A 26,101-nucleotide genomic window follows, 5' to 3' on the forward strand; every position below is an offset into this window, starting at 1 on the left:
CTGAGCGCTTGTGAACGGAAGAAGCAGCGCCTGCCCCCATCCGCACTGGAATCCCTGGCCGGGGAGCGGGCCTGCTCCCCGCACCGCTCCTGCCCCAGGCGTGGGAGTGGGGCCCCCTAACGGCCAGGTCTCCCTGCAGGCTGCCTGGACGCCTCCGGCGATGCGACCTTCAGCAACACCAGTGTCTTTGTACCAGCCAGGTAGGAAGCCCCCCGCAGCTGAAGAAGCGGCCTTCCTGTGGTTGCACCTTCCTGGTGTGGCTGGAAGGTGGAGGGCCCCCACCAAGGTGCTCCTCTCCCCTTGCCCTCCAGGTGCTGGGAACTGGTTCCGGTGGGGGTCTCTGTCCTTTCCTGTGCAAGCCCCTGGGTAAAAGCAGATCTGTGCTCAGGATAGGAAGCCTCCTGGTCCCCCTGGGCCCTGCAGCCACGCACGCCGGCCTCAGGCTGTCTGTGGGCGCCACATTCGGTTTTGTGCCGGGGCGTTTTAGGGAGTCCTGGGGGCTGGTGGGGAGCAGCGGCAGCCTCGCCTCAGGGCACGGGGCCGTTGCGCGGTGCCCGTCCCAGCCTCTGGGGAGGGGAACACTGTGAGGCATGCCCCTAGGGGGCCTGATGGGACGGCCCCGTCCCAGGCACCCCCTTTCTCCGTGTGCTGCAAGGGTGCGGGTCTGGAGGTTCCGCCCCAGGTGGGGTCACGTGGCAGGGTGGCTGCCTCGGAAGTTCTCCTTTGAGTGGCCTTCGCCGGCCCACCCGCAAGTCTAAGACCGGGGGTGCCTAGCCTGCTCAGAGCCATCTGGGGAGGAGCCAGGTGGCACTCCCCATACATCTGGAGGGCTGCCTCTGAGGAGAGTGCGGGCCCTCTTCTCTGCTGTTGCCATCCCATAATGGAGGAGGAGAACAGCTAAAGGGGCGGAAGGGGGAGGCAGGAGGGTGCCAGGGGAGCAGTCCTGGTCCTCGACCCAGCTGCCGCCCCCTGGCACGGAGGCAGGCATCCTCCTCCGGGCACCTGCGCAACCTCGTTTGTGGGTCCCTTCTTTGCAGCACAGACAGGATCCGCATCACCCTGAACCTGGACGGAATTGTCCAGGTGCTAGACTGCCACCTGCGTGACTCGGCCATTGGGATGATGACGCGCATTGCCGTCCTGAAGTGGCTGTACCACCTCTTCATCAAGACCCCTCGCAAGGCACGTTCGCACCAGTTGGGTGGGTGCTCTGTTGGGGCTTCTCCCCCAATTGGGGCGCTCAGGAAGGCCTGGCGGGAGGCAGGACCCGCCCCCCCCCTGGCTGCCGCTGTGGTGTCTGTGTTCTGAAACAAGCAGCCGCCTCTCCTGAGTCTCCTTTGCTTCTGGATCAGGCTGGCAGGAGGGCGAAACAGCAGAGGTTGCCAGGGGTCTCGAACAGGCCGGCCCGGAGTTGCCAGGCTGCACGCCTTTTGCTGCAGGAGTTGGTGGCAGACTGCTGCTTTTAAAGTTGCTGTTGCCGCACTGCCAGTTGTGCAGCTGAGCGTGTGGCCTGTGCAGGAGTGGCCCCCGCTCCCCCGAGGCTCCCGCTCTTGGCATGGGGCTGTGCCCACCCGGGCAAGTGTGCAGAGGGGTCAGCGTGGGGTGTCGCGGCACACGCCCTGCCCCCAGAAGATGCCTCTTGTCTGCAGTCGTTGCTTCCAGTGGGCAAGGCTGGGCAGCCGGCCCAGCAATCTGGCCCATGAAGAGCCGCTGTCGGTGCCGGTCGGGTGCATCCCTTGCTTGGGGCGGAAAGTCCTGGGGCAGTCCTGGCCGGCTCTGTGCCGCCTGGGCATGCCCGCCTGCCCACGGCCCTGCAGAGGCGCTGCCAGCGGCAGGGTGATGTTCCTTGTGGAGGAGGCAGCTCTTGGGCCCCGGAGGCTCCCGGGGGCAGTTCTGGCAGGCACGTGGATCAGCAGCTCTCTCCGCTTCGATTTCACCCACCCCATTAGGTCTTCCTGCATGAGGGGCTCCACGAAGCACAGGTGCCCCTGCTCCCAGGGGGCATGGAAGGGGGCAGAAACCAGCCCACTGGGGCACGCTTCCCCGTGGTGTTCTGCCCGCTCTCTTGCAACTCCTGCGTGTGTGTTTGTTGACCTTCGAGGCTGCCCGCGAGCCAGAGCCCTTGGCATGGTGAGCAAGAGTAAAAGTCAACCATGTCAAGTGGAAGAAGGATAAAATGCTCAGAAAAAGTTACCACCCAAAATGTCTCAGGCGGCCCGCGCCGCTTGGCCTGTGGTAGAGCAGCATGCTGCACCCCCTTTGCGGCAGTGTGGTCCCTCCTCCCACACCCCCATTTTGGGGTGCGTCCCATTTCAGTGCCCGTTTGTGAAGGACTGCGGGTTAGAGCCAGGCCATGTATGCTCTGGGTGAAAAAGCACCGGCCAGCCTGTTTTGGCCGAGGCGCCTTTTCCGGGGGGCGAAGTCACTTTGCAGAGGCTTCTGGGGAGGGGGGCCTTTCCCTCGCAGGCTCTCAGGCCACCGGTGCCGTGGGCTCAGCCTGGCACTGGGCCGCCCCGTGGTCTGCGATCGCTCCTTGATGGCTCCTTTCCCCTTTCAGATGTTCCGGCACACAGAAAGCCTCTTCCCCATTTTGCTGAAGACCTTGTCGGACGAATCCGATGAGGTGAGCGAAACGAAGCGATGCGTTGGATGCAACCCCTGCAAAACTGCTTTGCCTGTGGGTCCACAGAAGGAAGGGTGGTTGGCATGTCAGAGCACAGGGGAGCCCCTGGTGCGGAGGGGCCTCTTCGGGCAGGGCAGTGTGGAGCGGTTCCAGGCTGTGCGTCAGAGAGCGGCTGCGTCAGGCCGGGCCACGCTCTGTCAGAGCCCCGGCGGTCGCTCGCAGCCTGGCTTGGAGGCAGCGCTTCCTGGAGGATTCGGTGGCTGGCGTGCATGGCGATTCTTGTCCCATTCATGCCCAGCAGTGCCAAAGAGTGGAGCGCTTGTTGCCTGCAGGAGCCCCGCCTCAGCGCACAGGGGTGCTCCAGAGCAGTGGGGGCCCAGCGCGCTCTCGTACGCATATTTCTTCAGTTTGTTTTGAGCATGCTCTCCCTGGCTGAGAAGTCTGCTGGAACGGTTCCCATGCCGCTGGCTGAATGCAAGACGTTGCTGCCTTCAAGGCGTGCAAGTTGCGAGGCCCCCGTGCAAGAAAGATGGGGAGGAAGGGCGGCTCCATCCTTGGGCGCCCTGTGCGGCTTCTCTGGCCTCGGTGGCTGCAGGAAGCAAGCGTGGCTCATGAACTGCACGTCTTCCAAGGACACCAGGCCCACTGGTGCAAAGTCTGCTTTTGCCGCCACGGCCTGGAACCTTGTTGCTGATGCTCGGGGGTTGGGGATGCCCTCCCCGATTTCTCCCCTTAAAGCAGAGGCCCAGATATATATATTTATTTTTATTTGCTTGTTTGTTTGTTTGGAATTCTTATATGCCACTCCCTTCGCATAAGCCTCGGGGTGGTTTCCAACAAATATCAATACAAATACATAAAAACTGGAAACATCCTGGCAAATAATATAAAGCCAATAAATAATCAGCAATTAAGTAAAATAACGTTTAAATAAAAAGGTATTGGCCTGGCGCCGAAAAACAAATAACGACGGCACCAGGCGGACCTCTCTGGGGAGCGCATTCCATAGGCAGGGTGCCACTGCAGAGAAAGCGCTCCTGCGGGTGCTCACCCTCCTAATATCTTTCACGGAGGGTTCCTGGAGGAGGGCCTCTGCCGCCGATCTCGGGGCGGGAGGGCAGATACGGACGCAGGCGCTCCTTTAGGTATCCAGGTCCCAAGCCGTTAAGGGCTTTATAGGTGATAACCAGCACCTTGAATTGGACCCGGACTTCGATGGGGAGCCAGTGAAGCTGACGGAGAACTGGGGCTATATGAGAGTAACGCCCAGTCCCCGTCAGCAAACTGGCAGCTCTATTTTGCACTATCTGAAGTATCCGGACCATCTTCAAGGGCAGGCCCACGTAGAGCGCGTTACAGAAGTCAAGGCGGGAAGTCACCAGCGCGTGTGTCACTGTCGCCAGGCAGTTGTACTCCAGGTAGGGGCGCAGCTGATGGATCAGCCGAAGCTGAAGGAAAGCGCTCCTCGCCACTGCTGTCACCTGAGCTTCCAACGACAGCTCTGGGTCGAGGAGCACTCCCAAGCTGCGGACCCTGTCCCTAAGAGGGAGTGCTACCCCATTCGGGGCAAGGTCCAGGTCCCGTACCCCGAAGCCCGAACCGCCTACCAACAGGACCTCTGTCTTCTCTGGATAGAGGCTCAGTTTGTTGGCCCTCATCCAGCCCATTACCTCGGCCAGGCACCAGTTCAGTACAGCCACTGCCTCACCTGGAGACTTGCATCCCCGCCAGCCCTGATCTGAGGTTGGTGAAAACAGGGCTCTTCTACCAGGGGCGGCCTTGGGCAGTGCTCGCCCCTCAGGACCTCAGGTGGTGGCGGGCCTTGCCCGGCCCTGTGTGGTGGCCCTTGTGGCCAGCTGGTGGGGCGTCCCAGGGAGCTTGCCCCTGCTCGGCGTGGGCAGCAGGAGTGGGCACGGGGTGCCCTGCTTTGGGTGGGGGCTAGGGAGGCACTTGCTCCCAGTTCTGATGGGGGAGCCTGCCAGGTTGTCTGAAGATGCTGGAGCGGCCACCATTTGTGCCCCCAGGTCTCCAGTGTGGCTGGCGGGGGTGGGTGCGAGAGGGGCTTTCCCACGCAGGCCTTTCCGGGGCCGGGCCGGCATGCCTGGCTCTTCCCCGTCTCACAGCAGCCTGGGGCCTCTTGCAGCAGCCGCTCCTGCGGAAGGGGCTTCGTGCTCAGTCCTCTGGGCCTTTTGCCTTGCGATGCGGATCCCCCTGCAGTGACGCTGAACAAAGGCCCGCTTGAATGGCCGCCTTTGTCCATGTGTGCTTTCCTTTGTGCCTTGCTGGACCGCAGCCCAGCACTGCCCCGGGTCCTGGCTTCCCGCTGCCAAAGAGGAGATTTGGGACTTTGCTGTGTGACAAAGAACAGTGGGCAAACTTCGCGTGACTCGGCTCACTCCCACTGCAGGACCTGTGCTGCTTTTTGGGGCCGCCGGAGGGACCTTCGGGCTGCGGCGAAGCACGCTCTCGTCCTTCCTGGGGCAGGGCTCCATTGCGTGTCCCGCGCGGTGTGAGCCGCCGCTGGCTCCCTGACAAGCCGCTGCTTCTGTGCTTGGCTCAGTTGCGACTGCCCCTCCTCGGGATTTGGGGGAAGCGAGGTGCCGGCAGCAAGCTTAGGCTTTGCTTCGAGAATGTCGGCAGATCGCGGCTGCTTGCTCCTTTGGGGCTATTTTTAGGGGGCCTGGGAGGGTTGTGCTTTTGGGGCTCCAGGGTGGGCGGAGTTCCAGTGCCTGGGCCGCCTCTCTTTCCTGGGCCTCCCCTGCCAGGCTGGGCTGCAGTGAATCGTTCACGTTCCTCAGAAAAGGCTTTTTGTGGAAAGCTTGTTTCAGGCTACCCTCCCCACAGCCTCAACGCCCCCGTTGCCCCATTGGCCAAGGCTGATGGGAGTTCAGTTTGCGACATCTGGAGGACCAGGTGGGTTCGGGCACAGCAGGCATAGGCCCGAGGTGGACAAGGGCAGAGCCCTGGGGGACGAGGCCTCCCTGGAAAGGACGGCCCGCTGGCTGCCCCAGGTGGGTTGGCCAGCCAGACGTGTGTGGCTGGAGCCTGCTCCCCGTCCCCGTGGCAGGGCAGAGTCGCGAAGGTGCCCGTGCCCGTGTGGAGGGGCGGCCCAGTGCCTCCCTCGCATGAGCCCCCTTGCGTTGCCACGCAGCTCTTGTGAGGATCTCCCGGCGGGAGTGCACAAGCGGAGGGGGCTTGCCATGGCGCGAGCACCATGCTGGTTCCGCCAGAGCATGTGGCTCATTTGCTTGACCTAGATCTGCAGAGCAGCTGAAGTCGTGGAGGGTGGCCAGGCACGTGTGGCCGGGGAAGCGCTGCTTGCCCGCAGGAAGGCTTGTTTGCACCTCCGCTTGGGGTCTGTTTCTTGTGGGATGGCAGGCAGTCCTTTCCCCGGGATCCCCTGTCTTGGGCGCTTGGCAAAGGGCGGGAAACCACCTGCCCTAGTTGCAGCGTTCCAGCCTGTGTGGTCGAAGTGAAACACCTCAGAATTGAGCAGGGGCCTCCCTGCTTGGTGGGCTGGAGGACAACGTTGCGCTCGTGCATGCAGTACATTTCGCGCATGTCCGTGCCCTCTTCCCGTCCACGCGGCCCTTCAGACGCCACCTGGGGCTGGCAAGGAGTGAAATCGACTTTCCTGGGCCTGAGGAAGGTGTGGAATGGCGGGACCCAGGGTGGCCGCCTGGCCGGTGCTCCTGCTGCTGTCTGGTGCGTCCCACAGCAGCGAGAGCCGCAGGCCAGAGCTCCTCGGGTGGCCGACCCCCCTCTGCCCGGAGCCCCTCGCGGGCGCCATGTCACCAGGCGCCAGCCCTCCCCTGCCCGGGCTTCAGCCCGCCGCAGTTCTGCCGTGCCCTTGCTTGGCCAGGCCTGGCGGATGGGCCTTCCTGGAGCCCGGCCCATCGCCACGGCGACACGAGGCATGTGCGCTCCAGCAGCCAGTGGCTCTCCCTGCACAAAGGGAGTGCGGGAGAGGCGGCCTGGGAGCTGGTCTGTGGAGGGACACGCGGCCCTGTCCCCAGAGAGCCCCTCCGGGGCGGTGGGGGCTGCCATTGGCCCCCGTGGGGGTCCTGCCTGGGTGGGGGGGGTTCCTGTAGTGCCTGTCCCTGGCAGGCTGCCCCCATCCATCTTCGTAGTTCCCCCCGGGCAATGGCGGCAGGTTCTGTTGCTCTGGCCCCCCCAGTTCTGTACGTGCCCACAGGCGCCCTGCACAGCCCCTGCCGCTGAGACAGGCAGTTGGTTGTCTGCCGCCAAGTCCCGGGCAGCCTGCGGGATTCTCAAAAGCAGCCTCCAGTCCCGGAACCGCAGCTAATTTGGAGCAGTCGCCCTCCTGCCCCACAGCCGCGCCGTGCCGTGCCAGAAATTCATCCTTGCCCTTCCTGTTGAGCCCTCCATGAAGAGCCCTCCCCCGGTTGCCTCTGTCCGGGACTCCCTTGGAGGTGGCTGTTAGAGGAGGGTGCCGATTGAGGCCCCCGTGGCTGGGCAGGCGGGGCCCGGAGAGGCCTCCCGTCCCTTTTTGTGCTCCCATGCTTTGCAGGCGCTACTGGGAACGGCTGGTGGAGGGCGCGGCTGTGACGTCCTGGCCTCACCACTTGCCTCGCCTTTTGGGGGGGGTGGCCGGCCCAGCCGGGTGGGCACCGTGGCATGTGGCATGCAGGTGCTCCGTGGGCCACCTTGGACCCTGCCGGTCCGTCCCCTTCCGCCTGCCAGCAGCCTTCCCTGATGGGCCTCTTTCCCTGCCTCAGGTGATCCTCAAGGACCTCGAGGTATTGGCGGAGATTGCCTCCTCTCCAGCAGGCCAGACGGAAGGCCGAGGGGCCCAGGATGGCGCGCGGTCCGGGCAGCTGGAGCTGCCGATCCCTGCTCCAAGCAAGGCCGGCCAGGCCAGCGCATCTGGTAGGCACCCGCCCCTGACGACCGTGGGCCTCCTAGGCCAGCCTGCCCCAACCCCTGGGGTCCCACCGCTCCCAGCTCCTCTGGCTGTTGTTGATTCTCGAGCGCTTGTAACCGGCTTTCTGTTTGCAGGGACAGACTGGAGATAAAAGAATATTTGGGTCAGACTCGCTGAAACCAAGAGCCTTGTGGCACTCACTTCTCGCAGCCCAGGGGCAGCCGTCACTGGAGGCCAGCATCCTGGGGGCCCCCTTGGCTTGGCACGCTGCAGTCGAGAGACTAGGGGTGTCCCGATATCAGTGGCTTTTCCTGGGCGAAGGATCTGGGGCTTTGTTGGTTGGGGGAGGGGGGGAGTGAATCCAGGCCAAGCCCCCAGGAGCAGGGCCTGTCCCCCCAGTGGTTCAGGCTCTTCGGGTCCCAGAAGGAGCAGGAGCTGGCTGGCAGCCCTGTCCTTTGGGAACAGGCACAGCAGCGGGCGGCTGTGCGGCATGGCAGGACCCAGCTGGCTGGGTGTGTCCTTGCCGTGCTCAGTCTGCCAGGCCTCCTGCTGTGCTCCTCCTGCTTACGGATTTGGTTCCCAGTTTGTACTGGGGGCAAATAGGGCAGCCATGGGGCAGGAGTCTGCTTCCTTGGCGCTCCAGTCCGAGGGTGGGCTCTCTTCCATTTGCCCGCTGCAGCTGGGCAGTGGCGCGCGCTGGCTGGGGTGGAGCCGTGTGGGGCCCAGGTCCACGCACTTCCTGCCATCACGGACAGAGGCACACTTGTGCTTCCGTGGAGTGGGAGACTGGCGCGTGCACATCTGCTGTGATGAGCAGCTGGGAGGGGCTCAGCCGGTTCTGCGTTTGTTCTCGGAGTTGGTCTATTTTGGTCTTCCCATGTGGTGTCCCTCAATATCATTTACAAAGCTGAAATACAAAACATCCTGTAGTAACTCGCCGGAAAGCCGCTTCGGCACATGAAGTTTCACTTAGCAGTCCTGCTTTTCCTGGCAGCGGTCTGGCCTCCGTGGGGGGCAGAGCCTCAGCAGCTGCTCTCTCTTTGGGGGCCCTGCGTTAGGAGCTCCAGGGGCCAGAGGGGCTGCAGCCTAACCTGTGCCCCCACCTGTCCCAGGACCACCTCAGGGGGACGAAGGGGGCCATGAGATCAGCAACACTTCTGCCCTCAGCTGCCCTTCTGCGTGTCAGCCAGGGACCGGGCAGAAGAGCTGCGTGGCAGGGAAACTTTCTCGCTGCAGCCCAGCAGTTCTTGCGGCTTGCCCGGCCTGTGGCGTGCCCCCAGAGACGCCAGACAGGCGATAGCTGTTGTCGGGGAAAAGCTGCTTGAAGGGTGGCTGAGGGAGAAAGAAGCCAAAATGCCGGACGAGCCAGCCGGGGTGTGGGGGGGTGCCTCCGGAGTGCTGGGCGGCTGGGGCCCCCGGGGGCCCGGTGGTGGACTCACATGCAGCTGCTGTCCGACCAGAGTGCCGGTCCTCCAGGGCCTCCGTGGGGTAGCTCTCAGGCCTGTCAGTGGCGACAGGCCGCCTTTCCTGCCCAGGGCAGGTCAGCGGGTGAGCCTGGCATTGTGCCAGTTCAGTGAGGGGCCCAGAGACCGTGGCCCCACCCAGGGGCTGTTGTCCCATGGGGGCCGGCAGGCGTGGCCCCCGGGCGAGGAGACTGAGCCGAGTGTGCCGGCGGTGCTGCTGCCGTTTGCAAGGAGCCATGCTGGCCTCCCGTGGGCCTGGCACCCCCTCCCGTGGCCCGCTCAGGCCAGCCCCTTCCTGATGCTTCTCCTTGCCCCTCTTCCAGGGACCAAGGGCATGGAGTGCTCCCCGTCAACGCCCACCATGAACTCCTACTTCTACAAGTTCATGATCAACCTGCTGAAGAGGTTCAGTTGCGACCGCAAGCTGCTGGAGATGCGAGGAGCCTTTATCATCAGGTCAGGCAAGCCTCTGCTCTCCGGTGCCAGTGCGATCCCCGCTTTGGCTCTGTGCCCCCGGGGGCAGGCTGGGCGGCCTGCACACGCCTCGGGGGCAGGGAGGGACTGCCCCCTCCTGCTCTGGTCTCAGCCCCCATGAGCCGCTCGCCTGGTACGGTGCAGTGGAGTGCCCCCCCCTCCTCCCGGCACGCCTGCCACGCCAGGGCTTCCTGCCTGCGGTTGCCGCCCTCTCTTGATGTGCTCTGCAGTCCCCCAGAGGCCTTGGAAGCCGGAGCTTGGTGAGGGCACGTAGCTGCGGCCCTGCAAAGCAGGCCGCTCCAAGGAGAGGTGGTTTGGAAAAGGGCCTCCCCGGCAGGTCTTTGGCCGTAGGAGCTGCCATGGACCACGGAGCCTTCCTTCTGGAGTGATCTTATGCTTGAGGGGGAAACCACTGAGCAGAGCGGCGGGGCAGCTTTCTGCGAATGTATATATGTGCTGGGGAGGGTTGTGGGAATGCGTGTCCGTGGCGCAGAGGGGTGTGTGTCTCTCAGTTCTTGAGAGAAGCCATGTGGCGTGCTGATGGTGGTGGATGCAGGGAGAGGCTGCCCCACTTGTGTGTTTCTGGGGGAGGCGCTTCCCACCCAGCACGCTTCCCTCAGCAGATTCCCTCCGATGAAAGGAGGCCCCCCAGGGGAGGGGAGGGTGCCCACTCCAGCTGCGGAGGCTCAGTTTATTGGGAGATGCTTGGGAAAAGCCATTTGTGGCATCTGACAGGCTCATGTGGAGTCTGGAACACGGCAAAGGCCTCTGCCCGCTCAGGGGCACGTGCCTCAGAAGGTTCAGGGAGTGAGAGCACTGCGGAATGTCGCCGCCCGGGGACACTGCCTCTTGCCTGTGCAGTCCGTGCACAGAGCGTCCCTCCCTGTTTCTGGGCCAGGCCAACGGTCCAATCCAGCCCTCTTGTGTGTGTCGTCCTGAGCGAGACGCCAGCGCGGGGCTTATGTAAGAATCGTCCCTCTTTGGCATGCAGGTTGGCGGCGATTGTGCGTTCCGTTGCTGTTGCCGTCGTGCTGATTCGGTTTAATTGCAAGGGGGACAAGGGGCCTGCCCTTCCGCGCATTAATGTGAAGGCCGCCCCGTTCCTCCGCCGGCAGGTTCCGTGCGTGAATGAATGCGCTTGTCTGCTGCCTTTGACTTCAACCCATCCAATTAGTCTCTGGCCAATATCTTGGCTTGTTCCTTGAGCCCCTTGTTGTTCTCTGTGTGCCTCTCGTCGTCAGGCCGTTCAGGCTGTTGGGGAGCCAAGTGCAGGGTCTGCCGTAGCTCTTTCTGCTCTCCGCACTGACCGTGCCCCTGTGAGCACAAGCGAGATGCCTCGTGTGAGCACAGGGCCGGCGTTCTGTCAGGTCGGGGCCTCTCACCGCGGGTGGTGGTGACCTGCTTTGCACAACATGGTGGCAGCTCCTGCTTGCTGGATGCAGGGATTGTGGGTCCAGCCTCTGAACTTGTGAGGTGCAACCCAGGTCTGTGTCTTGGGCAAAGCAGAGCTCGCTGGTTCGCACACACACACAAGCTTCTTCAACAATGTAAGATGTATTCTGCACAAGCTAGGATTTAAAATCTGCTCTCGTGACTTTGGGGGAGGCAATTTGGTCGCGCAATCGTAATTGAACTGCCAGCATATAAATCAATTAGAATCTCCAGAGCCTGCAGACAGAACAGTACAATGAGGAAATGAGCTTTGTTCTTTCAGAGGCAGAATCCCGAGCTTAAACTAGGCCATGGGCAGGCACCGACTGTCTGTGCAGACTGTCAGAATGGGCTTCTCCGAATGAGAAAGGTCAGAGAGGCTGCGATCCCACAAGTCAGAGGCAGTGGCAGCGGCAGTGTGACAGGGGCTCTGGAGAGGCTGGTTTCAACAAGGGACGTTGCACTCGGGCTGGTCCCAAGGCACGGTCATCAGAAGGGTTGGGGGCAGGGGCCAGCGGGAGCACAGGATCCCGACTTTTGAGCTTCCTCTAGTTTCTCGGCCTGCTTCTCCCCTGGTGGCCCTTCGCACTGGGCATTAGCCCAGCTTCTTCAAAGAGCCAGTCCAGAGGGAGCCCATCGGGTAAGGGTCCCACCCGTGATACTCGCCCCGGGAGCATCACCACAGGCCGACCACAGGGCCTGCAGTCTGGCCCAGTCTGTTCTCAGAATTAAAGCAGGGGGAGGAAGCGACCTTGGGCAAAGCCAGACTTCAGATTCATGCCCTAGGAGTGCTCCTGCTGTCTTCCACCTGGGGTGAGGTGATGCCCAAAGGGAGACTTGGATGAGACCTTAGGCAGAGTATGTAGTGAGGAATGGCGGAAGCGCAGCCCAGCGGCCTTGGGGAGCCAGGCTCCCTGGTTGTCTATCCGTGGGACAGATCAGTCAGCATTCCCTCTGGGACTTGTGCTGGCCAGGAGCCCAAAATATGCTGATTTCTTTGTTTGTTTATTGCATTTGTATGCTGCCCCATAGCTGAAGGGGTAGCATACAAATATGATAAATAAGTAAAGATATGGATAAAGTTGGAATGGATAAATGCACAGAACAAAGGGTTCTGCATATTTTCTGTCTCTCAGCCCTCAAAGTACATTTTTTTCAGGAAGTTTCTTAGGGACCGTTCCTGACCAAAACAGGGAAGTCTCCAGTGAAATCCAGAGAGGCTGCTTATCCAGAACCAGTGCCCTGCCCTCTGGGGTAATTTCACATCTTTACCAATGATTCTTTACCTTAATGCGTTTCCTCTGCTCAGAAGGGAGAAATTACCTCAGGACTGTTCTTCTTTGGGCTGCATCCTGGATTTTTTTAGGTTTGTGTTGTGAGGGGCATATCACTCACAATGTCGAGTTTGACAATGAAGAATTCTTTAAATAAACTGTGAGAGGGGCAGAAAAGCACCAGGGGTTGGACTATTGGATGATAATCGAGTTAAAGGAGTATGAAAGGAGGATAAGGTGATTATGGAAAAGCTGGGTGCTTTTCCTCTCATCACTGCAAAGTAGCAAAGACTCGTGCCTGTGCTTTAACGAATGGGATTCTTGTGATGGAGGGTGATAAAATGGTGGAGTCCTAAAGGGATCCAAATTGGAACCAGTGCCTTTGACATATTTATAAATGATCTGGAATTCTGAGTGAATGAGGAAGAGGGCAAGTTTGCCGACAACACCAAACTACGTAGCGTTTGGGTGCCTGTGTAGACCAGCCACTGGGGAGCATGACCAGAAGGGAGCTGTTGCACCCGTGTCCTGCTTGCAAACTCTCTGCTTAAGGCTGCTCCTCCGTTCTTCCGCTGAAGTGCACCGGGAGCACCGCCGTTGCCCCACGAATAGCCACTGGCTAGCTAGGTAGGCTCTGGGTGGCCAGTGCTGCAGCTGAGGTGGACGAGGTGCCTCGGCGCGGAGCCGTGTGGCTGAGCACGATCGCGTGATGGGGAGCAGCCGGCCCATTCCACGGGGAGGGCGCCTGCTGGCCAACGATCGTTATGCCCAAGACCATAATGGGTCCTTTGGAACCATTAGCCTCCTGGATGAATAAGCGCATGTTCTCAAAATGCACACGGATGGCTCTTGCTCGGTCCCAGAGCTCATTGGCTGTAATTGGCTGGCGTTAAGCACTGCATCTGCAGGCTCGCAGCTTGCCTTCGTGATGGCACTTAGTGTGGCAGCTCAGGGTTGTTAGTTAGTGCTGGGCCAGAGCGCACAGGCCGGCCATGTGCAGCCCATCGTTGTGCTCCATCTTGCATGGATGGGAGGGGCCATCAGGCCCACCCCCTGCGGTGGCAGGGGCTCCCAGTTACCCCACCCCACTCCGATGGCTGCCCAGTTTCACCATGAATGCCTCCAGTGGGGGAGAGCCCACCACCTCTCCAGGCAGCTGGTTTCACAACTGCGTTGCTCTGAGCGTGAGGGACCATTTCCTGACATCTTGCCTGAATCTGGGTTGTTGCAACTTGAGCTGATTATTCCATGTCCTGTGATCCAGTATCCTTTTGCTGCTGCGGCATTTTTGCGGGGCTGTTAAGGGCAGGCGCTTTTTCTTTCCTGGGACTTTCTTGGACAAGGCCATAAAATCGAACTGAGTCGGTTGCTTAGTTTGCCGCTCCCTGAGAACTGTAGGCAAATTCTCCAAAGTGCTTGCCAAGAGCCCAGCTGAAACCTGTTTGTAGGAACTTCGATTCCATGTCTGGATGATACGGAGAGACCAGCGCTTGGTTTAAACTGGGAGGAAGATGCTTCAGGGCTGTTTGCAGGCACCAAGTGTGGACAGGGGCTGCCTGTTGATGGCAGCTCTCTTGTTGCAGGGAAGCCCAGGGGGGCCCTTCCTCCTGAACCAGCCCCACCTCCTGCAGTGCAGGAAGCTGCTTAGGTGCTGCTGGGCCAGCAGGCGTTCCCCGGATCGCCTCAGCACGCTGGGGCTGTGCCCTTGGTTCTGGCCTCCCCGCGCGAGTGAGAGCCAGTGCAAGCCATGAGGGTCTCGGCTGAGGATCGGGGGGGCCTGGTTCACGCCCCCCTCCAGCGTGGCGCTCTTGGGCGAGCCTTGGATGAGGCTTGGCTCTGCACCCGGCCTGGCTCACAGGGCTGCGCAGAGCAAGTGGGGCACATGAGCGGGTGAGCTGCCTGGAGCTTCACAGAAGGAAGGTGGAAGGAAGGAAGGTACAGGCCTGTGAGCTTCACTGGCATAAATGTAAGCGTCAAGACACGCTTTTGCAAATGGCGCTCGCATCCTGTGTGGGCTCTGCGAGGGAGAGGAGAGCAATCTGGCCGCGCATTCTTGAAAACCGGCTTCGGCAGTTATTAGGCTTCTCGTTCACCCTCCCAGGGAGTCCTCGTTTATTGCATTTCTGATGAAGAAATGGAGTGGGGTGAAAGAAGGCGCTTGCGCAGCCTGGGAAATAAGGCTGCAGCTGTCAGCCTGGAAGGAGCACCCGCGTCTCTGACAAGAGCCTGGCAGAAGCTGCCGCTGATTAACCCCCTTTGAATGGAGATTTCAAAAGCCCTCCTGCCTCCAAGAATGGCAGAAGCAGCTGGGGGGAGGCGAGACAAGTCCCAGATGCAGAGGGCCAGGGCTGTGCCTCTGGTGCCGAGGAGCTGTGGCGCTTTGGGCCACCTTTTGTGGCGCAGCAGGAATGTTCGGGCTCATGCCAGGCCGCCCATCCCCTTACACAGTAGCCCTCCTAGCCCCCGTCTCCTCTGCCACTGTTGAGGTAGTCCTCTGGGTAGTGGATGTCATAACATTTCCCTGTTGCTTGTCTGTGTCTCACCTGGGCATCAGTTGACTTCTGACTTTTTGATTTTAGCATCTTTTAGCCCAGCTTTTCTTTCAAAGCGTCAGACGTGCGTGTCTGCGTTAAAAAAGCAAAACTGTGGCACCAGTCAAAAACCATCTTCAGCTTAAAGGAGGACATCGCAACTGCTAAGTGTTAGCTAGTGGTGGAATAAAAGAGACGTTGTTTGTTCCGTAAAGGCAGCATGGCCTTCCCCATCCTGGAGTCCCCTGGCTGTGCTGGACTACAACTTCCAGCTTTCCTCCAGCTTCAGCTAATCCATCAGCTGCGTCCCCACCTGGAGGACGACTGCCTAGCGACAGTGACGCATGCATTGGTTACTTCCCGGTTGGATTTCTGTAACGCGCTCTACGTGGGGCTGCCCTTGAACATGGTCCGGATACTTCAGATGGTGCAAAATAGAGCAGCCAGGTTGCTGACGGGGACTGGGCGTTACTCTCATATAACCCCAGTCCTCTACCAGCTTCACTGGCTTCCCATCAAAGTCTGGGCTCAATTCAAGGTGCTGGTTATTACCTATAAAGCCCTTAATGGCTTGGGACCTGGATACCTAAAGGAGCGCCTTCTTCCCTGTTTGCCCTCCCGCCCCCTGAGATCGGCAGCAGAGGCCTTCCTCTGGGAACCCTCTTTGAAAGATACTAGGAGGGTGAGTACCCGGGGGAGGGCTTTCTCTGTGGTGGTGCCCCGTCTATGGAATGCGCTCCCCAGAGAGGTCCACCTGGCGCCGTCGTTATTTGTTTTTCAGTGCCAGGTTAAGACCTTTTTATTCCAACAATATTTTAATAACTTTTAACATTGGTTTATATATGTTTTTAACTGCAGCCAGGGTGGATCTGTAATTCATTTGTATTTTGTTTTATATTATTTTATTTATGTAAGCCGTTCTGAGGCCTTCACGACAGGATGGCATATAAATATTCTAAATACATAAAAATAAATAAATGAAGCTTGCGAGGTGACTTTGGGCTGCTTTGAGACTTTGAGAAGCGCTTAACCTAGCCTGCCTCGGGGGCGCAGGAACGACATGGAGAGGAGCTGAGCCTTATGCGCCACCTTGGACTCCTTTTAAGAGGAAGAGAAGTGAGGAATAACTGTAATATAAGAATAGTTCGATGTTAGAGTTGTATCTGCTTTGCCTGGGCATGGCACATTTTGGGCCACTGGCACAAACTGACTCTGCTGCGAAAACCCCTTTTTCAGTAGGAAAAAATAGCCAAGGCAAGAACTGAGGGGCCGGTCTTTCCTGTGTCATGCTTCCTCTGTGCACACCTGTAAAGCAGTGTTGCTTTGCATCTTATAACTTGTCTGAAAATGTTCTGCAGTCTGTTTCGATGATGGGAGATATGCTGTGAGCGCCAGGTTTCCCACCTACTCGGGCTGCCTCCTCTGAAAGTCCCCATAAATTTAGTGTATCTCAGTAGACATGGACTGGGTTGCCCTGGGATCTGCAAACCATATTTGTGAGGCTCAGTTTAACAACATCATCATTTCATTTCTAGACCATCCCGTAGCTGAAGCTCTTTAGGCAAGTTGCAACAATGAAAATTGTTTAAATTTAAATTTGCCTTTTGAAAAGCACACTGTCCTTTGCTACCATTCTGTGCTAGGAAACTCGCCTCTTAATATAGGTTCTAGTGCCTTTTTCCAGGTTCCGTGGCTGTGTGAGTGCATAATTCACTGTAATCCTTTAAAAAATTGCTGGGAGCACAGCCCTGTACATATTTAGACAGACAGAAGTCCTGAAATGCTCCGAACACTCCAGCAGTTTTCCCTTTAAAGATGCCCCGGGTTGCACGCTAAGGGAGCTAGCTAATTCAGTGGTTTTGCTGATTGATTCCTTGTACTTTGCATTTAGTAATTCAAATTGGCACAATGCAGAAGCAGTAATTTGCCACATTTGCTCTAAAGTCTCTGCGGATGTGCTCAGATCTTCCCCCAAAGGTGGACTCACAGCATCTGAGATGGTGGTGAGTGATGGGGGAAGCAACCTTTGGAGGGCCACGCACCCCCCGTCCGTAACACCGGAGCTGGGAAGCTTTTGGTTCTATCTGCGGTCTCGGTCTGCCTCTGATTTCTGTGACTCTTTGGAGCAACCTCCAACCGCATTTCCTCCAGCTTTCCAGTAGCTCCCGTCAGCCCCAGCTAGCATGGTCGATAGTCAGGAAGGCTGGCAGCATTCCAGGCTGGAAGAAATGCTTTGGGGAACAAATGCTGGCCGTATCGGCGGCCTTAGCACTGTGGCCTTGGGCTGAGCAGCCTGCCCCCTCCCCCAGAAATAGCCCCGGAGGGTTGGGCCGGCTCGCTGAGATCCTTCTGCATGACCAGGCCGTGGGCTGCGGGAAAGTCGCTTTGGTGCCCTCTGGATGCTTTGGGCTATTATTTCCATCAGCCTTGGCATGGCCCCTGGTCAAGATGATGGGAGTTGTAGTCCAAAACACTTGGGAGGCCCTGAATTGCCTGCTGGACTAGTCTTCCTCTTTAGGCCTTGTGCTTGTAAGTGTATGCTTGGAGTTCTGAAAAGCTGTGTGGCTCCCCCACCCCAGATGGGAGGGTGCCCATAACACTCGCGGGGTCTGCGGCCCCTTCATGCGCACGGAGCTGCAGAGAAGGGGTCTCTGAGGCAGGACTGGGCGCATTGGCTGGATCTGCCAGCTGCCAGGCGCCTCTGGGGGGCTGCTTCCCCAGAGCCTCGCAGCCCCATGCATGGGAGAACCGGGGAGGAGGCTCCCCGTGGGCCTGCCTGCGTCAGCCCAGCCCCGCGAAGTCCGCTGGAGCCACCTTGGCCCACTGCTCGAGCAGGGGCGACCGCTGCCACTCAAGGCCTGACGTCACCCAGGCAAGACCCCCAGACTTTGGAGATGGCCGAGAGCAGCCCCTTTGCCTGGCTGCACAAATGGAGCTGCTCGCCAGCCACTTCCCGGGGCTGGCTGTGCGGAACAAGGGAAGGAAGAGCCCTTCTGCTTCTGTCCACAAACTGCTCCCCCCGTTCTGGCCCGGGAGCGAAGCCCAGTGCGCTCTCAGCCCACCACAGGCAGCAGCCTTGCCCTGGAGGGCCAGAGGCGGCCTCTTGAGCTCGCCCCCCTTCCAGTCCAGGTCTGGGAACTGGCGGGCAGGCCAGAAGGAGCCGAGCACAGCTGCCTGGGCGTGTCTGCAGGGCCCAGGCCTTGTGGTGGCATCTAGGCGACGTTCCTTCCATGCGAGCTGTTTTTAGATTTCCCAGGGCCACCAAAGCCAAAATGAAAAGCCCAGCCAAGCAAAACTGCACCACCATCTCCAGCTAATCGAATCCAGATCTGCTGTTTGCAGACTGTTTCCTTTCAGGCTTCTGCAGGATGGGAGAAAGGTGTGAGCCAGTGAAATGTCAGAGCTTCTATTTCTGGCAGTGGGCTCCTCCTCCCTGGCCGAGGGGGCTGGGCATCCCCCTTCCCCTGGAGCGTCATGGTGTGGGGGGATGCTCTCTCTGCTCGCTCTCTCCTCATTCCTTCTTCCCAGTGTCTGACTTGCTCCTGCTGCTCTTTCTAGGAAGATTTCCAACCGATGTTGCTCTTTCTAGCCTTGGTCTTTACTGCTGGCTCCAAAAGCAAGGAGCACTTTTCAAAATAACCCACACATGGGCAGAAAAACTCGGACCTGACTCGATCCAGTACTGCTGGATGGGAAGCCAGTCACTCTGCATGAAGGTTTCAGAGGAGTCTTAGACGGCTCCTTCCAGAATGCCCAGTATAATTCAGCGTGGAGCATTATGCCTCTCCACATGACGTCGGGGGCTGCAGCTGCCGAGGACTGTGGCCTCATGGGCCTGCAGGCCTCTTGCCCGGCGCTTGTGGGCCCCATTTCTGCCCCGTGCCTGGCTGGAAGCATCACACAAACCCCGGTAAGGAGGACCGTCGTCTCTTCTTAGCCGATGCTCTCCTGGGGTCCCCGCAGTGCTCAGGATGAGCCCGGCCTCCTCCTCACTTCTGCACCTGCGGTTGCAAATGAAAGTTTTCCTGGGAGAGCAGAAGCAAGCAGGGAGTAAAGTGTGGCCTGTAGTTTGGCCCCCTGGAAATCGGGAGGGCAGCAGTCCCTTGCCAATGAGTCTGTGGGCCTGGCCCAGCCCGAGAGCCAGCTGGGGTCTCCTGCACAGCCCGCTCCACTGTGGGGTCCCTCGCAGCTCTCTGCCCACTGGCCTTTTCACCATGTTGCCTTCTTCAGAGTGCGAGGCTGTTCCTGCAGCAACAGTCTCCAGGGCACCGTGCCTGAGCCCTCCTGCCCTCCTGCCCCCCCCCCGGGCACCGCTGGGCTGGGCTGGGCTGGGCACTGGCGTGGGCCCCAGGGTGCAGTCATGCAGCGGAAGCGTCTGGAGAAGTGGGGTGCCCCCAGGCTGGCTCTGTGAGCAGCTGCCCGGCCAGGCCCCAAGCAGGGGACCTCAGACAGGCCGGTCCCAAGGAGCGCTGGGGCTTGTGGGGGAAGTGGCTCTGCATAGTCAGCGTGGGACTAATTAGATGGCTGCTCTCCAGCTTGAGGAGAAGCCTTTTGTTAGGCTGCTGTTGTGGAAAGAGGTCAAGGCCAAGCTGGGAGTCTTTCGAAGGGCTGGAGGAGAAGCGTGGCCCTGTCTTGCTCAGGGGGACGGTAGGGTGGATCTGGCTCCCATGTCCTCTGAATGCGCAGATCTGTGGCGCCAGGCCGGCTGGGCAGCAGCCCTGGGCTCGGGCTCAGGCAGCCTCCCTGGAATGGCAGGAGGCAAGAGGGAGGCTCCGGAGAGCTGCTGGGGGGCTGCTGCTTCCCCAGGCGCCCCCATGGCCTTGGGATACTCTCCAGGCAAGGTTTTGAGTCCAGGGATTCCAAACCTCTTGAGAACCGGGAGGCTGCCTCTGCCTTCCCCGCCCCGCCCGCCCCCCAGGACCCCCTCACCTGAAGGTATACCTCCCTCTCCGCAGCACGCCCAGGGTGCCAGGCGTGATGCTGTCTGCTTGTTCGCTCGCTCGCTCGCTCGCCTGCCTCCCTGCCAAGACAGTCGTGGCTCTCGCCGTGAGGGCCAGAGGTGGTGGGAGTGACGGCTTCGAATGCACGTGGCTGATGGAAGGCTGAGGAAATGGCCCTGAGGCCTCCCAGTCCGCGGAGGGAGCGCTTCACAGGGGCGGCGAGGCCCTTTGGAGGCTGAGTCGTCCGCCAGCAGGGGGCTCCCTTGTGGCCCCTGGGGGAAAGCGGTGCACCTGCAGCCAGAAGAAGAGCCCCTGGCCCAGGCTGGCTGCGGGGGAGCAAGGAATGTGCTCCTGGGGTGGAGGTGCACTGGGGGAGAGCTTGCCGACAGGTTCAAGCCGTGCCCCGAGACCTCCTTGCTTCGTGCCCTGCAGGCAGCTCTGTCTGCTCCTGAACGCAGAGAACATCTTCCACTCCATGGCAGACATCCTGCTGCGCGAGGAGGACCTCCGGTTTGCGGCCTCCATGGTGCACACGCTCAACACCATCCTGCTGACGTCCTCCGAACTCTTCCAGCTGCGGAACCAGCTCAAGGACCTCCGGACGCCGGTGGGTGGGGAGGCGGGATGCTCCTGCCGCTTGTGGAGCGTGAGAGCCACAACCCGAGGAGGGGCCAGATCTGGCAGAGGGGCCCTGCTCCGAGGCCCCGTGTGTCCGGCCCCACGTGGCTGCAGGGGAGGGCCCGCTGCCCGTTCCGGCCAGCTCGTGGGTCCCACTCCCGGTGCAGATGGGCTGGCCTGACACGCCTCGCCCTCCGCAGGAAAGCCTGGAGCTCTTCTGCTGTCTCTACCGCTCCTGGTGCCACAACCCCGTCACGACCGTCTCCCTCTGCTTCCTGACGCAGAACTACAAGCACGCCTATGACCTCATCCAGAAGTTGTATCCTTTGGCCCGGGGGTGGGCGGGGGTTTTGGGGGGCCCTGGGGACGCGGACGCTTTCCTCAGCAGGGCGCAGAGACTGCCTTCCCCACCCAGAGCCCCTTCTGCGCCAGGCAGCGGGGCCCGGGCTGCTCCCCAGACTGCGCGGGGAAGGCAAGGTCTGAGGGCATCTCCTGGACGAGGCCATGGGAAGAGTCCACAGGCCCGGGCCAACTGTGTACCCCCCGCACCCGGCTGTTGTGGGGCCCTGGGTGGTTGACTGGAGGGACCTCACAATCCATGACAAATCCCCCACATTAACAGTGGACCTGCTCACGGCTGGACACACCTGGGCTCTGGTTTTCCGACCGGGTAGGAAGATGACATGCTGTGAGCGGAGCCGTTTCAATGTTTCTCTGGCGGCCCGCAAGCAGGGTGGTCACCCAGGCCGTGGCCGCAGTCAGAGCGCTTCGCCTTGGAGCAGTAGCCACAGGGGAGCCCTGGGGGCTGACCGGGCCCCCAAGGGCCCCTTTGCCAGGGGACGGGCCCTCCTGGGAACCCTGTCCTGCTTCCCGGAGTAGCCCTGTCCACACACCCAGCCTGGCCCCCCAGGGCTTGGGGTGGCGCACCCTTGCTTGCCACAGCCCTGGGACCAGAGAAGGCAGGAGGTGACACAGCAACCCTTCCGGGTCTTTTCGAGTGGCCGGGGAGCACCAGCTGGAGGAGGCCGGAGGACTGGCGTGGCTGGCAGGCAGGCAGGCCCATTTCCTTGACTGCAGAGCCCAGCAGTGACCTCGAGCTCACCGTCGATTTCCTGATTGAGGTCGACAAGCTGGTCCAGCTGATCGAGTGCCCAATTTTCACATGTAAGCCGTCTCCTGCTCCAGCTTTCCCAGCTGCGGAAGCGTGTGCGGGGGGCGACGAGCTTGCCTGGCGGGGGGGCCGTGTCGCGCTGCATGTGCTAGCCCGGGACACGGCCCTCCCCCGGCACGGGGACCGGGCCCAAGCAAACGGAGCAGAAGGGGTGAGCCCTCTCGGGGAAGCCCCTGGGGGGCTCGTCCCTTTTGGGCCCGCAGCGGCCTTGCGGGGAAGGGGCCGGGTGCCGGGGCAGGCCGGCCACGTGCGTGGGAAGGGCTGCGTGTGGCTCGCGGGGCACCGTGCGGGCCCGGCCTGGCCTGGCCTTCCTGCCCCTTGGAGCAGCCGTGGGTGGGTGGGTGGGTGGGTGGGCTCCACGACAGACCCGGGCAGTGACCTTCCTGTGGGGAGCCGGACCGCCCTCCCTCTGCCCAAGGCTGGGCACGTAGCTGGGGGCAGCCACCCAGCCCACCCCCGGCGTGCCCCGGGAAGAGCGCCGAGGGACCGTGCCTGCCTCCGGCCCCACTGACCCGCCCCGCTCTGCCCGCAGACCTGCGCCTGCAGCTGCTGGATGTGAAGGGCCACCCGTACCTGCTCAAGGCCCTCTACGGGCTGCTGATGCTCCTGCCGCAGAGCAGCGCCTTCCAGCTCCTCTCCCACCGGCTGCAGTGCGTGCCCAACCCGGAGCTCATGCAGGCCACGTAAGTGGGGCGCCTCGGCCCCCGCGGCCCCGAGCCGGCGTGGGTGGGGCCCAGGCGAGGGCAGGGCCCGGGCTGCCCAGAGCCTTGCCTTGGGGTGGGGGAGGTGGCTCCTGCCCGTGGGATGGGGGCGCTCGGCCGAGCCTGTCCTGCCTCCAAGGCTGGCCGCCCGGGGGGCAGCAGGGCCCCACCCAGGGGTCCTCCGCAGCAGCCCGGTCGGCAGGCCCGCCGCACGGCCCAGGAGGCAGCCCCAGGGCAGCCGCGGCAGTGCTCCCCGGGCTCCCTAAAGGGCGGCCGGGCGGTGGGTCTCGGGGCGCCCTCTGGCCCCGCTCCCCCAAGGACGCTGGCCTCTTGACTATATTTGGTCACCTCGGAGGGCCCTGCCTCCTCCACAGGCATTTTGGCATCTGGGATGGAAAATTTCCCTTGTGGTATCGCCATGGAAACAAGCGGAGCCGGGAGGGGAGGGGGAGGCAGGTCTCCTTGGTCTCCAAGGTCTCCTTGGCAGCTGCGCAAACCGCAGGCGGGAGAAGCCGCTGCTGGTCGCCACCGTGCGCCTGGCCCAGCCTCGAGAGGCGGGGATTCGCTGCTGCCGGAGCTGGCGATGGCTGCCTTTCCGCCCGGCTGTACCAGTGGCCTGGGCAGATCCTGCCCGAGGCTCCTGGGGGCGGCGGGGCGGCCTGGCTGTGTGCACCCACAGCTGAGGCGCTTGGGCTGCAGAGTCCGCCAGCCCTCCCACAGCAGTATGCCCACGCTTCGCCCTGCACTAGGGCACGCACCTCTATGCACAAGGTGGGCGGGCGGGCCGGGGGGTGGCGGGGTTGCCCTTGGGCGTGTCCCACACATCGCCACCCCCAAAGGCAGTCCTCGGGGCATCGGGATGCTTGTGGGGATCGGACTGTTGCTGTGGGGGCCCAGGCCCAGCCCCCGCCCACTCCTCCCCCCCAGCCCGGGGCCCTGGTCCAGCAAGCCGGGCCCCTCTCCTGCAGTGGGCCAGGCCGAGCCCCCACCGCCTGGGCAGGCACATTTTGCAAGCCTTTTGCCTTGCGCAATGTCTGGCTCTGCTCGCAGCTTTCCGGCACTCTAGAAAGCCACTCGGTGTGCGCTGTTCTGCCGGCTGCCAAGGGCCGGGCACTTCCAGCACGGCAGTCCACGTCTCCGCTGGGAAGAGGCCTTCGCAAGGCACTGGGTGGAGGCGCCGCCTTTGGCTGAGGGAAGGCGCCCGGGGCCCGAGCTCTGCTCAGGCCAGTGCCTGCTGCTCCGGAGGGCTGTGTTCCTCTGGCTTGGCTTCTTCAAAGGGAGCTTACTGGCTTCATCTTCCTTCTCACATCGTTTTGGAATGCTGAGCCCGTGTGTGCTTTGCACACACACTAAGGTTAGAAGCAGGAAGTTCTTTGAATTTGACCAGTCCAACCACATCTGTTCACTTGGTTTTGGGAATTCTGGTTCACGCAAAACATGGTACTCAGCAGGGCAAGTTCAGAGGAAGGGGGGCTTGAGCTGGGGCCAATCCATAACGGGAGCCAGGCACACTCAGAAAGCGTCACTGGCAGGCGGGATCAGGGGCTGCCGCCCTCCGGAGGCCGGCCCCTTCCACTCCTCCGCACCTCTGAGCTTTCTGGTGCGCGTTTCCCATAGCCGCCCAGTGAGAGGAGAGGTGCGAGATGCCAGCCTCGGAGCCCCCACCCAGGATGGGGCCCGGCAACACCCGCCCGACGCCTTGCCCCTTCTCCCCAGGGACGACTCCAGGCGCCGTGTGGTGTCGGAGAAGGTGGCAGCGGCCCCAGCCATCGACTACGCGGAACTGCTGCAACACTTTGAGAAAGTGCAGAACAAGCACCTGCAGGTGCGGCACCAGCGAGCTGCCCGGAGCGAGCCCCTGGACCGGAGGGGCATCCCCTGAGGGCGCTCCCGGAGCTGGAGCGCCCAGCTGGCCGTTGGGGGGAGGGCAGCTGCCGGGTGGCCCTGCCGCCCCACGCAGCCGTGGAGAACTGGGCCAGGGACTGGCAGCAGCTCTTGGCCCTGCCGGGACTCCTGCCTCGTTCCCTGGATCAAGTTTGCCCACAAGGGCGGGGCAGACACAAGGCACTCCTGCCCTGTTCCCCCTTGCCGCCGTCACCTGATGGCCAAAGCCTCTTGCGACGGCTGAGGGGGCAGCAGGTGTGCCGGAGGCCTTTGCTGGCCTCTCCTCCCACTTCTTCTGGCCTGCAGGGACTCTTCCCCCCTCGCCCCCCCCATCCTTCAGGGCTTGCACTCCAGTCTGTCAGGGTGTGTGTGTGAGAGAGTGAGCGAGCGAGCGAGCGAGCAGGAATGAATCAGCCTCCCCCCTCCCCGAATCATGTGTACGGATTGCACAGCCTTAACTTACAGCTAATCTCTGTGTGTATGTATATAAGATCTCTAGACCTGTTGGGCTTGTAGCCTGAAATCTTTGTACGATTGTAAAATGCCCCTTGTGGAATAAATGATGACGGCAAAACACTCAGGAAAGCATCTCTCTTTACTCCTCCCCACCGTTCAGCGGCAGACCTGCGGCTCTTGCACTTTGGACACATCCCCGCCTCGGCAGGCGCAGCAAGCAGGGCGCTGTGTGGCTTGGCCCTGGGCTCCCCTGCTCAGAGGAAGGGAGAAGCAGGAGGATGAGCAAGCTCGCAGGTGGTATCGCACTGGACAGGGGAGTCAGTACCCTCGAAGAAAGAGCAATGCCCTAAGTGGACTCAATAGCTCAGAAGCACAACCATGACATGGGACGGAGACTGCCGGGTCCTCGAGAGAGCTGCAAGGCACTGTGCCAGCTGGGGTGCGTGGCCTGGCAGGAGTCCCCGTGGAAAAGATCCTGGAAGTGGTCGTCGATCCCACTCTGCACATGAGCCAGCAGCGCAATGTGGCGGCACAGAGGGCATCACCCACTGGAGTGTTGCTTTTAAATTGGGAGGGGGTGTTCTCTGTCCTGGTTGGGCCTCCTCTTGTGCCCACTTCCAAACACCACACTTTAAGAAACACTTGGATAAATTGGGACACCTTCAGAGACAAGCAACAAAGCACTTCAGGGCTGTTGAAATGAATCGCGTGAGGAAGGGCAGGAAGAGCTGGGCATGTTGAGCCTGGAGAAGGGACGGCTGAGGGGGCATGCCATAGATTGAGGCTGAACCTGAGAAAAATCTTCCTAAACTCAAACCAGTTCGACCAACTGGAGCCACCTGCCCAGGGAGGGGGCAGCTCCCTGTTGCTGGGGGTCTTTGTGCCCAGGCTGCTGGGAGCTGCAGTCCACTCAGAGCAGGGCTTAGACTCGAGGGCTCCCTTCCTTTCCCACAATTCCGAATTGCCACCCGTGCCCCCTTACGAGTCTCCTGCATTGCAAGCGTGCTCCCCCGCCAAGAGACCACGCGGAGGCTCCACAGCCACGGGGGGTGGGGGGACGGGCCGTGGGCTTTGCGGCTGGCTGTCCCGGCTGCCAGTAACGCGCCCCCGCATTCGGGGGCAAGAGCAGGCCTTCCCTCCCAGCAGAAGCGTTGCATGCACAAATCGCAACTCCACGAGCAGAGGGAAACGACGCGTTTGCTTTCAAGACCCGCATCCTCGCCGCCGCCTCGCGGGGCAGCTGCCGGCCGCAGGCCCTGATGCCAACACCGCGCCGAGGGCCAGGCCCGTTCCCCGGGGCTCTCCGGCTGCCGCAGCCACCGGAGCTGCCTCTACCCTCCCGGGAGGCCTGCGTCGAGCCAGCGGCAGCGCCCTTCGCTCGGCCACCCAGTGCCAAGCAGTGCCCGCGGGTCTCGAGCGCCCTGCCCACCCGCGGGCCCCACGGAAGGGGCGCAGCGGCACCTCCCGCCGCCCTTCGCGAGCCGCGCAGCACCTGCGGCACTTGCCAGCCCGAGAGCGGGAGGCCGGCAGGCCACGGCCCGGCAGCCGTCGAGGAGGGCGCCCCTCCGCGGCCGCGGGGGCTGCGGGATCCGAGGCCGCGGCAGGCCGCGCCCGCCCCGAGGACGCCCGGCCGAGGGCCGCAGCCCGCGC

General features: G+C 61.6%; 1 protein-coding gene across 6 annotated transcripts in view; it reads left to right on the plus strand.

The window, feature by feature from the left end:
- Positions 1-24,575, plus strand: part of VAC14 (VAC14 component of PIKFYVE complex) — a 32,080-nt gene extending 7,505 nt beyond the window's left edge. For 4 of the 6 annotated variants that reach the window (XM_044434114.1, XM_044434116.1, XM_044434118.1 and 1 more), the window contains 10 exons: positions 140-200; positions 1,038-1,182; positions 2,558-2,623; positions 7,363-7,513; positions 9,295-9,427; positions 20,054-20,228; positions 20,440-20,558; positions 21,324-21,403; positions 21,943-22,093; positions 23,729-24,575. In XM_044434114.1, the coding sequence (XP_044290049.1) occupies positions 140-200; positions 1,038-1,182; positions 2,558-2,623; positions 7,363-7,513; positions 9,295-9,427; positions 20,054-20,228; positions 20,440-20,558; positions 21,324-21,403; positions 21,943-22,093; positions 23,729-23,993 (1,346 nt within the window). In that variant the 3' untranslated portion in view covers positions 23,994-24,575. The remainder of the gene's footprint in view (positions 1-139; positions 201-1,037; positions 1,183-2,557; positions 2,624-7,362; positions 7,514-9,294; positions 9,428-20,053; positions 20,229-20,439; positions 20,559-21,323; positions 21,404-21,942; positions 22,094-23,728) is intronic. The other 2 variants (XM_044434115.1, XM_044434117.1) reach the window with 2 other exon arrangements.
- Positions 24,576-26,101: the final 1,526 nt, after the last annotated feature.

The sequence above is a fragment of the Varanus komodoensis genome, unplaced genomic scaffold, assembly GCF_004798865.1.
Source record: "Varanus komodoensis strain SLA01 unplaced genomic scaffold, ASM479886v1 scaffold27, whole genome shotgun sequence".
Taxonomy (NCBI): Eukaryota; Metazoa; Chordata; class Lepidosauria; order Squamata; family Varanidae; genus Varanus; species Varanus komodoensis.